At 38.8% G+C, this 13,891-nt stretch overlaps 2 protein-coding genes across 8 annotated transcripts in view; one reads left to right on the plus strand and one right to left on the minus strand.

Annotated features, from left to right (window-relative positions):
• The first annotated feature begins 235 nt into the window (after positions 1 to 235).
• Positions 236 to 6,639, plus strand: skp1 (S-phase kinase-associated protein 1). 2 transcript variants are annotated; one of them, XM_072662003.1, is made up of 6 exons: positions 236 to 403; positions 4,036 to 4,142; positions 4,281 to 4,354; positions 4,530 to 4,673; positions 5,484 to 5,624; positions 5,944 to 6,639. In XM_072662003.1, exons 2-6 carry the CDS (start codon positions 4,046 to 4,048, stop codon positions 5,977 to 5,979), a joined length of 492 nt encoding a protein of 163 aa, XP_072518104.1. In that variant the 5' UTR covers positions 236 to 403; positions 4,036 to 4,045; the 3' UTR covers positions 5,980 to 6,639. The 2 variants fall into 2 exon arrangements, with proteins under 2 accessions (XP_072518104.1, XP_072518103.1); XM_072662002.1 differs by having other exon boundaries at positions 239 to 403; positions 4,046 to 4,142.
• A 2,080-nt stretch (positions 6,640 to 8,719) lies between these two features.
• tcf7 (transcription factor 7) overlaps positions 8,720 to 13,891 on the minus strand; it is a 44,284-nt gene continuing 39,112 nt past the window's right edge. For 4 of the 6 annotated variants that reach the window (XM_072661794.1, XM_072661793.1, XM_072661791.1 and 1 more), the window contains 2 exons: positions 13,363 to 13,411; positions 8,720 to 8,890 (listed from right to left, as the gene is read on the minus strand). In XM_072661794.1, the coding sequence (XP_072517895.1) occupies positions 8,814 to 8,890; positions 13,363 to 13,411 (126 nt within the window). In that variant the 3' untranslated portion in view covers positions 8,720 to 8,813. Of the gene's footprint in view, positions 8,914 to 13,362; positions 13,412 to 13,891 lie in introns of all 6 variants that reach the window. The other 2 variants (XM_072661795.1, XM_072661792.1) reach the window with 1 other exon arrangement.

Below are 13,891 nucleotides of genomic sequence, written 5' to 3' on the forward strand. Positions count from 1 at the left end.
ACTGTAAGTGTAATAGTGAGATGTTTAGATTTGGAGTCTGCTTTAAAACAGTTCGTTTGTATTATCTATTTAACATTAGCTAGCTAGCTATCTATTGTCAGATACACCACTGTTTGTGGGGTCATAAAGCCACATGTATGTGTTGGATAAAATAATTTACAGACAAATATCGTTCGTACAAAAAAACTTATTCAAGGAGTAGTAAACAAAGCGGTCGCGGACCCGGAGGGAGAGAAGTGTGACGCAGGCAGTGTTGCTGGTTGCTTCCACGAAGACCCCTGACTGTATTTATGACTGCGCGCCCAAGTTCCAGCCTTCAGCGCTTCCCCACGCAGCTCGGCTTGTGACCGGCCTTGTTGACGTTGTCGAGGTTTATCGTTAATTTGTGAAGGAACCGTACACGGTAGGTTCATGATAACGTCGAAATATTAGTTCTTAGTTTCTGCAATGTTAGTCTGTGTTTAAATATGGGGGCCTGTGTGTCACATTTAGGCAGAATTATCATTGAATGTGGTGGTTGCTAGGCGAGGCCTTGTAACTAGCTACCATGGTCAAGCTAGCTAGCTAGCAAGCAAGCGGGCTGATCATCAAGCATGTTCGAGCAGGCGGAACAAAATTAGACCCTTATTTCTTATGTTATATTGTGGAGCTGTACTTCTGAGTAGCAACTCTGTACACATTTATGAGCTGAACGTGTGCAATTACCGCGGCTAACGCCTACTAGCATATGGCTAACGATAGCTAGCCAGCTAACTCGCAGGTTGTTTGGATCAAGTGTGTTCATTTATTTCAACATAGTTACTTAGAGAGCCATAAAGAAATACCCCTAACCAAAAGCGACACGTTTGGCTGTTAGCTATAAATATATGTATTACACTTTGATAGTTGTATTACCATAGCTAGCTAGCTAGTTGGTTAGCAAACTAGCTATCTAGCCCATCATAGTTTAATGCAATTACACGCTATTTTTAAGGCAAGACACTACGGGTGAGTTGGGTATTTTATTAGCTAATAGCGATCACTATGAAACGTCCCAAGTTGATCACTTACATAGACATTTTTGACGTTATGTTTAAACATGAAAATGAGGCACGACCCATAGATACATAAATCTGGAAGGTTTAAATATATTAAAAGGAGTGGATTTGCATTATCTGTGTGTTAGTTAGATAGCTTATCTATCTATCTATCTATCTATCTATCTCTAGATCTATCTACTCTATCTATATTTCGTCACACACACGCCCGCGTGTACATATTATACATAGTCATTTATATTGGACACATGCAAAAAATAGATAGATCATGGCCAAATATATTTGATATTCCACTAAAGGTAAAGGTGCACGTATTTGTCACTGTACAGTGTACAGCGAAATGTGTCCTCCGCATTTAACCCATCTGGTAGTGAACACACACACACACACACACACACACATGTTAGGGGCAGTGAGTACAGACACACACCCAGAGCGGTGGGCAGCCAACTCCAGCGCCCGGGGAGCAGAGAGGGTAAAGGGCCTTGCTCAAGGGCCCAACAGTGGCAGCTTGCCGAGCCCGGGAATCGAACCCACAACCCTGTTATCGATATCCCAGCGCTCTAACCGCTGAGCCACCACTGCCCATAAATATACATATATGTGCATATAGTAAACATAGAAGGAAATACAGTACATATGTTTGGGGGTTTTTTTCTACGCTCTGTGCTACATCTCTACATCTATTTTTTTTTTTAAAAACTTTGACAGTAAGAATCTGGCAGTTGTTACATTGTCAGTTTCACAATGAATTGAATTAAAATGCTTCAATGACTTGTAATAAAGTGTTTTTACACTGACCAAGTCAAAATTTGTTTAATGTGGTTAACATTAGAAACAGATTTTTACTGGTGGAATTTTGTATCTCTTTCTTTAAAATCAGGATAAACTATTAAACTATCAGCAGACATTAAACATGAACTGTTATATAAAAGAGTGATGTACAGTATTCACCCCCATGTTTTCCCCTCTCAATGCTTTAGTAAATTCAAGCAATTAAAAAAATGGTCAATATATGGTTATGATCGATGTGTGTGTGTGTGTAAAAAAAAAAAACAAGAAAATAATTACTACATTCACAATAATGAGTGGTTTCTCCAAATCCAACACAAAATGCCACTTTTAATGACTGATTTAATGATTAAATCCCCTGAATAGAATCCCACAAACACACAAGGTGTGCTTCAGATAAAACGCATAATGACTGGGGATTCATTGACTGATGTTTGTCAAGTAAGTTATTCAAAAAGTTAAGAGAATATATCATTGCCTCACACAAACTAGGAAAAGGATGCAAGAAGATAGCAGAGACACAGAATTTTCCTAGAGATGCATCTGGAAGCATAGTTCGCAGGTGCAAAGTTAATGAAACACTGTCTATGTTGCCTGGATGTGGCATAAAGAGGAGGCCATCACTGACTGCCACCAGATTCCTGGTGACTGCAAAAGACCTGCAGCAGGCCCTGAGGTTTCAGTTTGCACAGTAACTCACAAACTAGGTGCTAAAGGTCTTCATGCAGGTACACCTCTGTTGACACAGAAGAAAAGAAACACAAGAAAAATAATTTCTCCTTAAACCTGTTCTTTGGAGCGTTAAAACAAAACTAGAACTTTCCAGGCCTATCAATCAGTGGTATGTCTGGAGCAGGAAGCATGAAGCATATGCCAAAAAGAGGATTTTGCCTCCATAGAAGCATGGCTGTGGCTTAGTGATGCTCTCTGGTTTGCTGCCTCTGGCTCTAAAAAAAAAAAAAAACCCTGCAGTATGTGGTGGGTAAGATGGTCGTGGCTAACACAGCAGGTCATAGCACTGTTACTTTTACAAAAAATTATTTAACAAAAAGATGTTGGAGGAGAATCTCCATACAGCCATTGAACCAGGTCGAGGCCGAGGGGAGGGTGAATTTTCTGTTCTTGTTCTTGTCAGTGTATGTGCAGTCCATTATCCACATTTGTCCAACTGAATTTAAAAATGGCAGCAAGTGGTGACATCTGATACTACCAAGCAATCACAGTTGTGGCCTGCGTTGCCATAACATGTAATTAAATTTTTGTGGCGCTGTGTCGGGCTATGGCGTAGGGTTTAGCATAGGGTGTGCATCTGCGTTTATATTAATTGTCAAGCTATTTAAATTTGTTTATTGCAAACACCTGAACGTTTCCCTGATGAGCATATTTTGCAATGGGGTTAAATAATTAAGTGCAACTTAAGTGTTTTTTCTAAATTCAAAGTAAAAAACAGGTTTCTACAAAGTAACTTCATTAATTAAAAAAGTGGCTGGATATGAGTGTAGTGAGGGCGGCCACCAATGCCATGTTAAAAGCTTTAGCAGCAGAGATGGGAAGACTGCATACACAACCAGTCAAATCGGGAGACACCCAAGGTGAGCTAAAACATAGTTTGGTCTAATGATCCTAAACCTGGACCTTTTGGCCATCAGACTAGACGCTACACGCCTCAAGCCACCATCATGCTTCACAGTAGGGATGTTGCGTATTATCATGCTGTGGGGATGCAGCAGTTCCTGGAATACTTATTTAGGTAAAGGGTAAAATGAATATAGCAAAATCCTATTTAATGTTTCTCTGTAGAAAAAAAATATATTTTGACAGTTTTTAGTTCTTGCCAATAAAATGCTAATTATATTTGACCTTGATACTATTCCTAAAAGTAGTATGTAGAGAAAACACCCTGACCCTGAATGCAACTAATGCTCTTATCTAGAGCAGCTTGCACAGTTTTTCATGTTACGGGGGGGGGGGGGGAAATCATACATAGATCTAAGAACATTGTGCAAAAGAGAGAGCTTTACAATGTGTGACATGTTTTTTCTTTACAGTTTGTGACAAAGGCAAATGTTGCTGAATGTTGCGTTTTAACTGCTTTTCGTGAAGAAAATAATAAACCATGTTGTGCATGATGTTTTTGCCTGCCATGTCCTGCCACTACTAAAATACTATCTAGAATCAGGTTCTGTTTGTCTGTATTAAAATGCAGTCTCTCATAGATGCCGACAATTAAATTGCAAAGCTCTGATGGGGAGATGTTTGAGGTGGATGTTGAAATCGCAAAGCAGTCTGTAACCATAAAGACGATGCTAGAAGGTAAGGTAGTTGGTCAAAATGAGATGATGTCTTATGAGCAGATGGCTTCTTAATTGTTCTGTTTATATAATGCCCGAGTCTTGATTACCTTTAATCAGTGTCTACTGGTCTGCTTTATTTCTTTGCTTTGGGTATTAGATTTAGGCATGGATGATGAAGGTGATGATGATCCTGTCCCTCTTCCCAACGTGAATGCAGCTATCCTCAAGAAGGTATTATCTGAACTTTGATTTTGTCAATTAGTCAAATACCATACAATAAAATGGACATCACTGTTCATGAGAGTTCATTAAAAGGTAAGTTATAGTCCATTACATTTAGGTGTAATCATTTCAGTTTGAGTGGCTCTACAAATTCTACATGTGCAATTTGTGTGTGCACATGCAGGTGATTCAATGGTGCACCCATCACAAAGATGACCCCCCTCCCCCTGAAGATGATGAAAACAAAGAGAAGAGGACAGATGATATCCCTGTGTGGGACCAAGAGTTCCTTAAAGTGGATCAGGGGACGCTTTTTGAGCTGATTCTGGTCTGTAAATATATTGTTTAGCATGCATGACAGGCATTTTGCTTGTACTGATGAGCAAAACTTACTGTTTACTTAAATTTGCATTTAGAATGTAATTACAGTGAAATGTTGTAAAATTGTATCTTTATAAGGCAGTCTTTCTGTGCAGTTTTTTTTAATGGATGTTAAGTCTTAGCACAATGTGTCCTTTAATTTCCAAAGTTTTGTTCTAGTGCAGGTAGATGCTGATAAAAGGACAACGTTTTCTGAAGTCTGAACATTTCTGTGTAAAGCATTACCATCTGAAAGTAACAGCAGACGTTTTCATAATGTACTTTGGACTGCATTGATGAAGCATTACAAAGTAATAGTGGAATGGTGCAGGGCACTGGGTCCTCTTGGTCCAGGATGGGGAAACCACTGATGTACTATATGACCTGATGTGTAATGACGCATACAATTGGTTTATTGCCCTTTCTGAATATATATATATATATATAAAATTTGTGTGACGGTTATGGAAAGAGTGGAATGTTTACATGTAGGTTCTTGGCTCATGTCTATCTCCTGCCTCTGTAACACAATACCTGTTTTTGCATAGTGCCGTTGGAATGAACAGAATAAATGAATACTGTGGTGGTGGGAGTCATAGTAGTCGTAAAAGTAATTGTAGCAGTAAGCACTAGAAAAGTTTGTGACTTAAGTTTTCGAATGGGACACCGGAGTATGTTCATACCTTTTGTGACAGTGGGTTCTATTTGCATCATTTCATAATAGATTCATCAGCCACGCTTCCCTTGCCTTACTTTCATCTTTGCCTCCCTTGTTTAGGCTGCAAATTATTTGGACATCAAAGGCTTACTAGATGTCACCTGCAAGACAGTTGCAAATATGATCAAAGGCAAAACCCCAGAGGAAATCAGAAAGACGTTCAATATCAAAAATGACTTCACAGAGGAAGAAGAGGCTCAGGTAAAAAAAAAAAAACACCACACCACACACCTCAGCTTAGTGGACTGCCACCATGTAATGTGCTTCGATTTACATAGTTGGTGCTTCCTTCTCTTCGCTCATGGACATGATGGATATCAGATATTTTTAATTTTATTTTTTTTCGTTCAAGCTGAAAATGTAAAGTTGACTACTTTCCTATTCATTTCGCATTACAAAAAAGTAAAATTCTTATGCAGTTTAAATGACCTTGATCAAATTCATTCATGCCTTTTCTTTAGTTGATCAATATTGGATACTTTGATGTCTGAAATGTCCTTTAACTCTTTCTTATACCCAGGTACGCAAGGAGAACCAATGGTGTGAAGAGAAATAAGGAAGTTCCATGTGACACTAACACACTGTAAGGATTGTTCCCAAAAACAGATTTACTGGTTGCACTGCACTGTTCATACTTGTTGATATTGACCTGTAGACCAATAGGATGAGACCCTTTTGTGTATTCATAGCATGATCTTCATTGCTTGTGTGGTGCAAAAGAAAAACATAACTTAGTTTTTTTTCCCCCCTGTTTTTATTCCTCTTTATATATTCAGCAGAAATAAATAGTCTTCACCTCTTATGTGTAAAAGCCACTCCATGTGTTTGGGTTATTTAAAAAAAAAAACACAAAAAAACCAAACAAATTAAAGGTTTCTTTATGAAGCACCCAAGTAGATTTTTTTTCTGACAAAATTAAGAGCTTGGTGGTAACTTTTATAAATGCAGCCTTGTGTGTACTGTCTTCTTATACGTTGTGCTGAAGAAACGAGATAGAAAAAGTATTGGGGGTAATCTGTGAAGTGACACAAATTCCAACTTGTCCTGTGGACTGGGAAGTACATGTTTAAGAAGTAAAATGTTTTTCTTGCAGCTTGAAAATTTACTTTGCCTGCTGTCATTGTAAAGGATTGGACACATTTTCTTAGTTCTGCTCTTACAATGAAGCTTAGGAATATTAATCTTTAAATTCCAAAAATAAAACCAACAAAATGTATACTTGTGTCCTGTATTGCATTTGATGAACCTTCTTCTCTTGCTTAATATGGAAGTCAGGAACAAGACATTTAAATACTGCAGTCACTTCCTTCTAGCAGACCACACACTGCATTAGTACCTGCTATTGAATTTTGGTCTGCTTTGTAATTCAGACAGCACCAGTGGTCAAGTTGTGAGGATTCTGGAGTTTATTTTGCTGCAAGGTATGTTTTGCATGGAAATGGACAAAATCTAGGCCAGCAAAAAAAAAAAACAAGTCTAGTGTTCAAAGTCGGTGAGAATTGCTTGTAGTGGTAAACAGTTACTAGCTATGAGGTGGCGGTATATTGGGACAGTGAATTGATCACTATGGCTTCTAAATCATCTAAATTGATTTGAAATTAAGCAATCCAGATGTGATTGAAATGTGGTGTTTTTCTTTTGTTTTTTGGATTGCTTTCATTCAATTTTAGGTTGTTTTCCAGCTGTACAGTGAAGGGCCATCCTATCAGTTTTTTGCCTGAAATTGAGTATAGATCATCATAGATATTCTGCTACTTCTAATAGCAGTCACATCAATAAACACCAGTGACCAAGTTCCATCGGCAGCTGTACATATCCATGCCATAAGTGCCATAACACCATGTTTGACAGATGATGTGAAATGCTTAAGACCATGAAGCCTTTTGTTATGCTTTCAGTTCTTTAGTGTTCCCAGTGTGCTTATTTGTGTATATATATTACACACACACAACTAAGCAAATTTTGCAGATTGGATTATGCTATTTCAGCTTTAGGTGATTCTTGTAATGTAAAAAAGATGATTTACAGAATAAAAACCTTGCTGCCATCTAGCTTGTTGGGTTCTTTTCCCGTCTAGGTCTTAATGAGACATTACACAAGATTTCCATAATAGTTTAATGTATTCAAAATTATGAATATTACACCAAAAAAAATCCAATTGTATAAAATTAAAAAGAGGAAAAAAAAATCTTAATTCTTTGCTTGTGTTAAAAGTCATGAGCAATGAGTTTCCTTTATTTTACATGTAGAGCAAATTAAAAAGAGCTTGTCTTTTAGAGCAGCTCCCTCTGCTGTATGTGAGGTGAACAAGCACGGTAGTTTGAGTGCAGCAGGCCTTATTACTCTGGCAAAATAAAAGCATTTTATTCTGTGTCAGAATAAACTCAGAATGAATGCATGCAGTTTGACAGTGCGGACGAAAAGCGGAACTAATCATTTAGGGTTTTGTTTTTTGTTGACTGACTTTTGGATGCTGTAAAAGCATGCACATACTTTGTCTTACATGTGTTGTGTTTGAAACAATGACAGGTGAAATGACAGACATATTACACACTGTTTCAGATCTACAGAACAAAATCTATTTTTTTTTCAAAAATGGAATTTCTTTTAATGTATGAAAAACAGAAGGACTATAAAAACATCCAATTTCTTTTTCTTTTTCTTTTTTCTTCTTATTTTTTTTTTTTTTACATAAAAACATATAAAAGTAGTTATATATATCTATAAAAAACCAAAAGATTTACAACACTTGAAATGGCACACATTTGTTCTTTCTGGGAAAATTTTACAGGATAAACAAGGGCAATGGAAGGACTTGTGTGTTTTCTAGACACATAGGTTAATCCAGGATGTTGAAGGACTCTGAATAATACATTATGACTACATGTATGGAAAACTGGTTCTTTTTCAAACTTCTGCTCTCAGTGTGTGACAGATGGTTTACCTCAGCCCTAGTGCTTGGGGGCCAAGCACCAAAAGAAAGTGCCTTCTACGATTAAGAGAGCACTGCTGCACAGAAAACCCTTCTCTGGAAGCTTGGTAGGAGTACAGGCACCGAATGTCTGTATTCCATGATGTCTTTAGTGAAGGTCTTAGCAGAGGAAGATGGGGTGGATTTGAATGGAGGCTGATTAAGTGGATGCAGATGTTAGTGGGCCTGTGGTACAGGGGTACAGCCTGGCTGCAGGCTGTGGACAGTGGTCTCAGTTTTAACTCTGCTGCAGGCAAGAGAGAGTTTGCTGGATCTGAGTGTCAAGGGCAGAGTGTTGGGGTGTTTTCTGCTCTGGGCTGTGAGGAGATGCTGGCTGATTGGTGACGTGGGGGACGGTGAGGGACAGTGTGAAGGAGAGCCGGGCAGTTGGAGGTGTTGGACAGGAGAAGAGGGCGAGTCTATAGCACTTCCATCGGAAGAATGTGGGCTGGCACACTGTCCTCCTTGAAGGTAGCGAATGCACTTCTTTTTCCTCCTAGGAACAGTCAAGAGAGTTATCTGTGAATAAAGCGTGAATGTAGAACGTCACATACATATACTCATTTCATCATGAAGACAAAAAAGGTCAAACATCCTATATTACCAAATGCCAGCTGGTATAGTGTATTTGAAGATCATAAAAAATGTAAATTAAACATGAAACTAGACTGTATCTCATCTTAATGGTGATGAATTAAATTCGAGTTGGAGAATCAAATATTTCAGTGCTGCATCACACATCTTAATGATAAACCCAAATCTTCACTAATAGACATGGAAGCAAACAGCTCAGCTATGTTAAGATAAAGTGGCTATCGAGCAGTAGTAGGTGGCTTTGTAAAGATAAACTAAACAAATTTTTGTAACCTCTTTCAGTTACAACATATATTTTGAGTTTTAGTAAAACCAAAACCACATTCTGCAATGCTGTCTAAACATATTTCAAGCATATTCTTTAACAGATGACTGTATGTTGGTTTTATGCAGTCTGTGTTTGGTTCAGTGCTACAGCAATAGTTCATATAACTTCATATAGCATTTATCTGATGTACATATATTGTGAACATATTCTTAATATGTAATAATAATTATAAACAAATATTAATGCAGACTGCATAAAGATTTAGCAGATTTCTCAAGAGAACCATCTGCTTAGTTAAACAAGTGAAAAGAGGAAAAATAGAAAGAAGAAGAAATCGTCCATTTAATTATAAACATCACATTACCAATTACCGATGTTAATGCAGACCTACAACAGCAAATTTTGGTTTATTGGAAATGATTCATATACATTCAAGTACATAATCTCAAGAATTTCAAAAATGACTTGGAGGAACATTTTTTGGTCAGATGATATGTTAAGTTCAAATGTTAAGTTGACCAGAAGTATGGAAGAGTAAAGGTAAGGCATTGAACCGTAAGAACACTTAAGATTGGTAGCAGTAGTATAATGCTATGGGCTGTATGGAGTGAATGGGATAATGAGGAAGGACTATTTAAATTCTTTAGCATAAATTCAAGTAGAAACGTGGACGCGGTCAAGTGGAATGGATAAAGCAGGTTAACATTAAGCTTTTGGAATGGCCTTTCCAAAGTCCTGACCTTAACCCTGTCAAAAATATGTGGACTGTGCTTAAAGGTTGGGTCCGTTCCAGGAAATCAACCAATTTTATTGAACTCTACCAATTCTGCTAAATGAAGTGGTAAAATATCCAGAATTCTGCTAGAAGCTTGTTGATGGCTACCGATAGCATGCAACTTGTTTTAGGACATTTAACCAAATATTAGGTATGCTGTGTGTAAATCTTTGAACCAGTATGTATAATTGTGACACTGTGTTGATTTCAGAAAAAGCCTGCAGGACATTTATGTTTGTTTTCTATATAAGACTTGGGAATAAATCACTGAAATATTGGCATGACATTACAGAATATTTTTGTACCAGTTATGGTGTTACAAAGTCACAGGTGTTGCCCAATAACATCTAAGGTGCTTTGCCTTATATTCTAGGGCCACAGTAGTAAAAGTGGGAAGAACAGGAAACACTTTCATTTCACTGGCAACAAAAGAAGAAAAGTGTCAGCTGCTACAGTCCTCTGTAAGTTTCGAATAAATCAAAGTAGCACACATCGTCTCCGCATGAAAGCGCCTCAGAGAAGAACGTTAGTCACTCTCGGCCACCGCAAAGATGGGTGCGCCTTGCAAACAAGCGCTCCCCCAAAAATGTCAATGTGCCATCAAACACATCTGCAGCTGACCGCACTGTGATAACGAGAAAGGAGAGAGACGAGAGCAGGGGGAGGGGAGGAGTGAAATGGAGTTTGTGGGGAGATGCGTAGGTGCGAATGGCATCAGAAGTGCAGCAGTTTTGACAGAGGCTGCTCTGGGTGATGTTTGGTCTACGGGGTTTGCTGGAGCTTTCTAAACCACAAGCACCTTGCTTTTTCTCTTGTTGCGTTGTGTGTGAAAGTATCATGTCCGGATGTTTCCATGACGTGATCATGGGGGAGACACATTGAAATAAGACAAGCTTTGCAAGAGTAGTCTTGCTGACGGCACTGAAGCACACTAAGCGTTTTAAATTTAGTTTTAGAAAGAACCTACTGCCAAACCTCTACAGCACCCTGGAAGAGAGGCTTAAGCGCCTTGTTCAAGTGTCCAAAAGTGTCAGCTTAGAGCAGTGGGTTTCAACTTTGGTTCTGCTGATTCAGCCATTGAGCTAATTAACAAGCCCTTCCTGAGTCGAAGGTGGTGTGTTAGTGCAGGTCCTCCAGGTGCAGTTTCTCCAGGTACAAAATTGGGTATTAAACCCGTAACCCGTAACTGTGATCGATAACCCTGCTCCTTTTGAATGCAATAACAGATTTAACACTCAAGTGATAGGGATGGTTTGAGGAATGAGGATAATTAGATTAACACAATCAGGAGTGACCACATTGACAAATGTGTGGAGGAGAGCCACTATAGTAGAAAATGAGACCAGTGAAACCCCCTAATGAGCTCCAGTGTTAGTGAAAAGAGAGCATGCAGTAATATGCACAGCAGCAACAGAATGATGAAAGAGGGAAGAACCGTCGAATACAGGGACGACAGGAGAGGAGAGGTACACACCTGCAGGGGCCACACCAGTCCGTTTGTTGGTTGAGGCCGAAGCGAGCCCGGCATTTCTTAGGGGAGCCGGGGTCTGAGCGCAAGGCAGCATGTAAGTACACAAAGAACAGGAAGGAACAGAAGGAAGAAAGAAAAAGGGAAAAAAGGCAAGGGCAAGTGTTAATAGAGAGGGAGAGAGAGAGAGAGAGAGAGATCAAGGACTGGCAATAAAACTTTAGTTGCAACTTTTTTGAGGGTTTCAGGACAAATCAATGTAGAGAGGAATTTTATCTGAAACTCGTTTTTTATAGTTGTCTTGTTTGTTGATTGCGGGTAGAGACTTTTTAAGCATTTTGTGGTCAGTTATTGCTGTTTTTGTTCGTAAGAGCATATAGCTGTTTGCAGTAAACCAATCAAACTAGACCAATGTAAATAGCTCAGCACAACTAATATAACAAGGGCTTTCTTCAAATTCAACACAAACCACCACTTTTAATGACTACTGTAGTTTCAGAATTATTATAACCCCTTCTTGACAAGCGTCTTTAGTATTTAGTAGAGCACCCTATTGCTGTTATGACCTGCTGCAAACATAATGCATAGCCAGACACCAGCTTCTGGCTTCCTTTAACGTTCTCTAGCTTAACTAGAACTATACTTCCTACTGTATTTTTAGGAACATTCAGTGCCTTTGCTACCCTTCTGTAAACTTTTGGACAACGCTCTTGACTTTAATCAAACATCATAGTCAACAAATCCCTAGCCAGTCCCGTTATTTGATGTGTTTATCTCAAGCACACCTAATGCAACTTACAAAGCCTTTATTTACCACCTGATTTACAAATGTGTGCTCTTATGAGAGTCTCTTCAGAGGGTTGAATAAATACTTTATATATAGTTGTGTCTTTATATATAATCACTTTATATTAGTTTGGGTTATTTATGCTGTTGTTTCACTGGTTTATTGCAGATGGAGAAGCGTGATTAGTCACTCCAGAGAACATGTCTCCACTGCTTTAGAGTCCAGTGGCGGCGTGCTTTACACCACTGCATCCGCCGCTTTGCATTGCGCTTCCATTCCATGAAGCTCTCTATGCACTGTTCTTGAGCTAATCTGAAAACCACATGAAGTTTGGAGGTCTGTAGCAAATGATCTGGAGAAAGTTGGCAACCTCTGTGCACAATGAGCTTTAGCATCCACTGACACCGCTCTGTCATTTTACGTGGTCTACCACTTTGTGACTGAGTTGCTGTCGTTCCCAAACGCTTTCACTTTGTTATAACACCACTGACATTTGAATATGTAGTAGTGAAGAAACTTCACGACTGGACTTGTTGCACAGATGGCATCCTATCATGGTACCATGCTCGAATTAACTGAGCTCTGATGCCTGCATGCCAAGGTGCTTGGCCTTACACACCTGTGGCTACGGAATTGATTGGAACACCTGAATTTACTTACTTTTGGCAGGGAACATGTATTTCAATGTATGACTAAACCTCCCAGAAAAATCTACTTTTGCTCTTTGACATTGTCAAGTTGGTGTTTTCACTCAGTATGTTAGTCTGATAACATCTGAAACAAATATAAAAATAAGGTTTAAGGTGAATCTTCCTGCCTTACATGTGAAGGGTCACCACTTTTTTGTAAGGTCTATAGAGGCTTCGGCGTAGCGACATCCACTTCAGAGTGTCAGTATACCATGCTTCCACAGGCTTGTTTCAAAACAAAAAAGGACTGAATTTGTTGCCTAATATTGTTTGACTTTTGTGAAAACTTTTGCACATCTCTGCAAAAGCACACTACTATTAAAACAGAATTTATAAAAAAATATGAATGGAAAAAAGGCAAATATTTAAACTGAGATGTGACTGTACCTGCTGTAGAATCTTGCTGCTTCTCTCTTTTTCTCCTTTTCTTTTTGCCCTGTGGGAAGGAGGATATAGAGAGGTAATTTCTATCAAGGATCATACTACTTTGTGCATGAGACTACTAAAAAAAAAAATCGATTGACAGCAACTTCTGCCTAGAAGCTGGAAGACAAATAAAGGTGAAATATGTGGATTATGGCCGGGTAATTAGTATAGATGGTGGTAGTAGCTTACTTTTAGGTAAACATTTACTTAAATAAAGGCACTGATTGATTGCAGTTTTTGTAAGGTGTTGCTGAGCTTGCCAGGACATTCCTTCTTTTTTCAGAATATACTAAATTGTTGGTTTGACCACTCCTAAAGCTTATAAAGGTAAAGGTGCACATATTTGTCACTGTACAGCGAAATGTGTCCTCTGCATTTAACACACACTCACACACACACATGTGTTAGGGGCAGTGAGTACATACACACACCCAGAGCGGTGGGCAGCCAACTCCAGTGCTTGGGGAGCAGAGAGGGTAAAGGGCCTTGC

This window comes from Salminus brasiliensis, chromosome 18 (genome assembly GCF_030463535.1).
Source record: "Salminus brasiliensis chromosome 18, fSalBra1.hap2, whole genome shotgun sequence".
NCBI classification, from domain to species: Eukaryota; Metazoa; Chordata; class Actinopteri; order Characiformes; family Bryconidae; genus Salminus; species Salminus brasiliensis.

What these genes read in the sequence shown, in the direction of transcription:
- skp1 (XM_072662003.1), top strand. Translation starts at nt 4,046, where the DNA reads ATGCCGACAATTAAATTGCAAAGCTCTGATGGGGAGATGTTTGAGGTG. An exon ending in ATGCAGCTATCCTCAAGAAG is followed by an intron (nt 4,355 to 4,529) that starts GTATTATCTGAA and finishes GTGCACATGCAG; the next exon opens with GTGATTCAATGGTGCACCCA. An exon ending in CAGAGGAAGAAGAGGCTCAG is followed by an intron (nt 5,625 to 5,943) that starts GTAAAAAAAAAA and finishes TCTTATACCCAG; the next exon opens with GTACGCAAGGAGAACCAATG.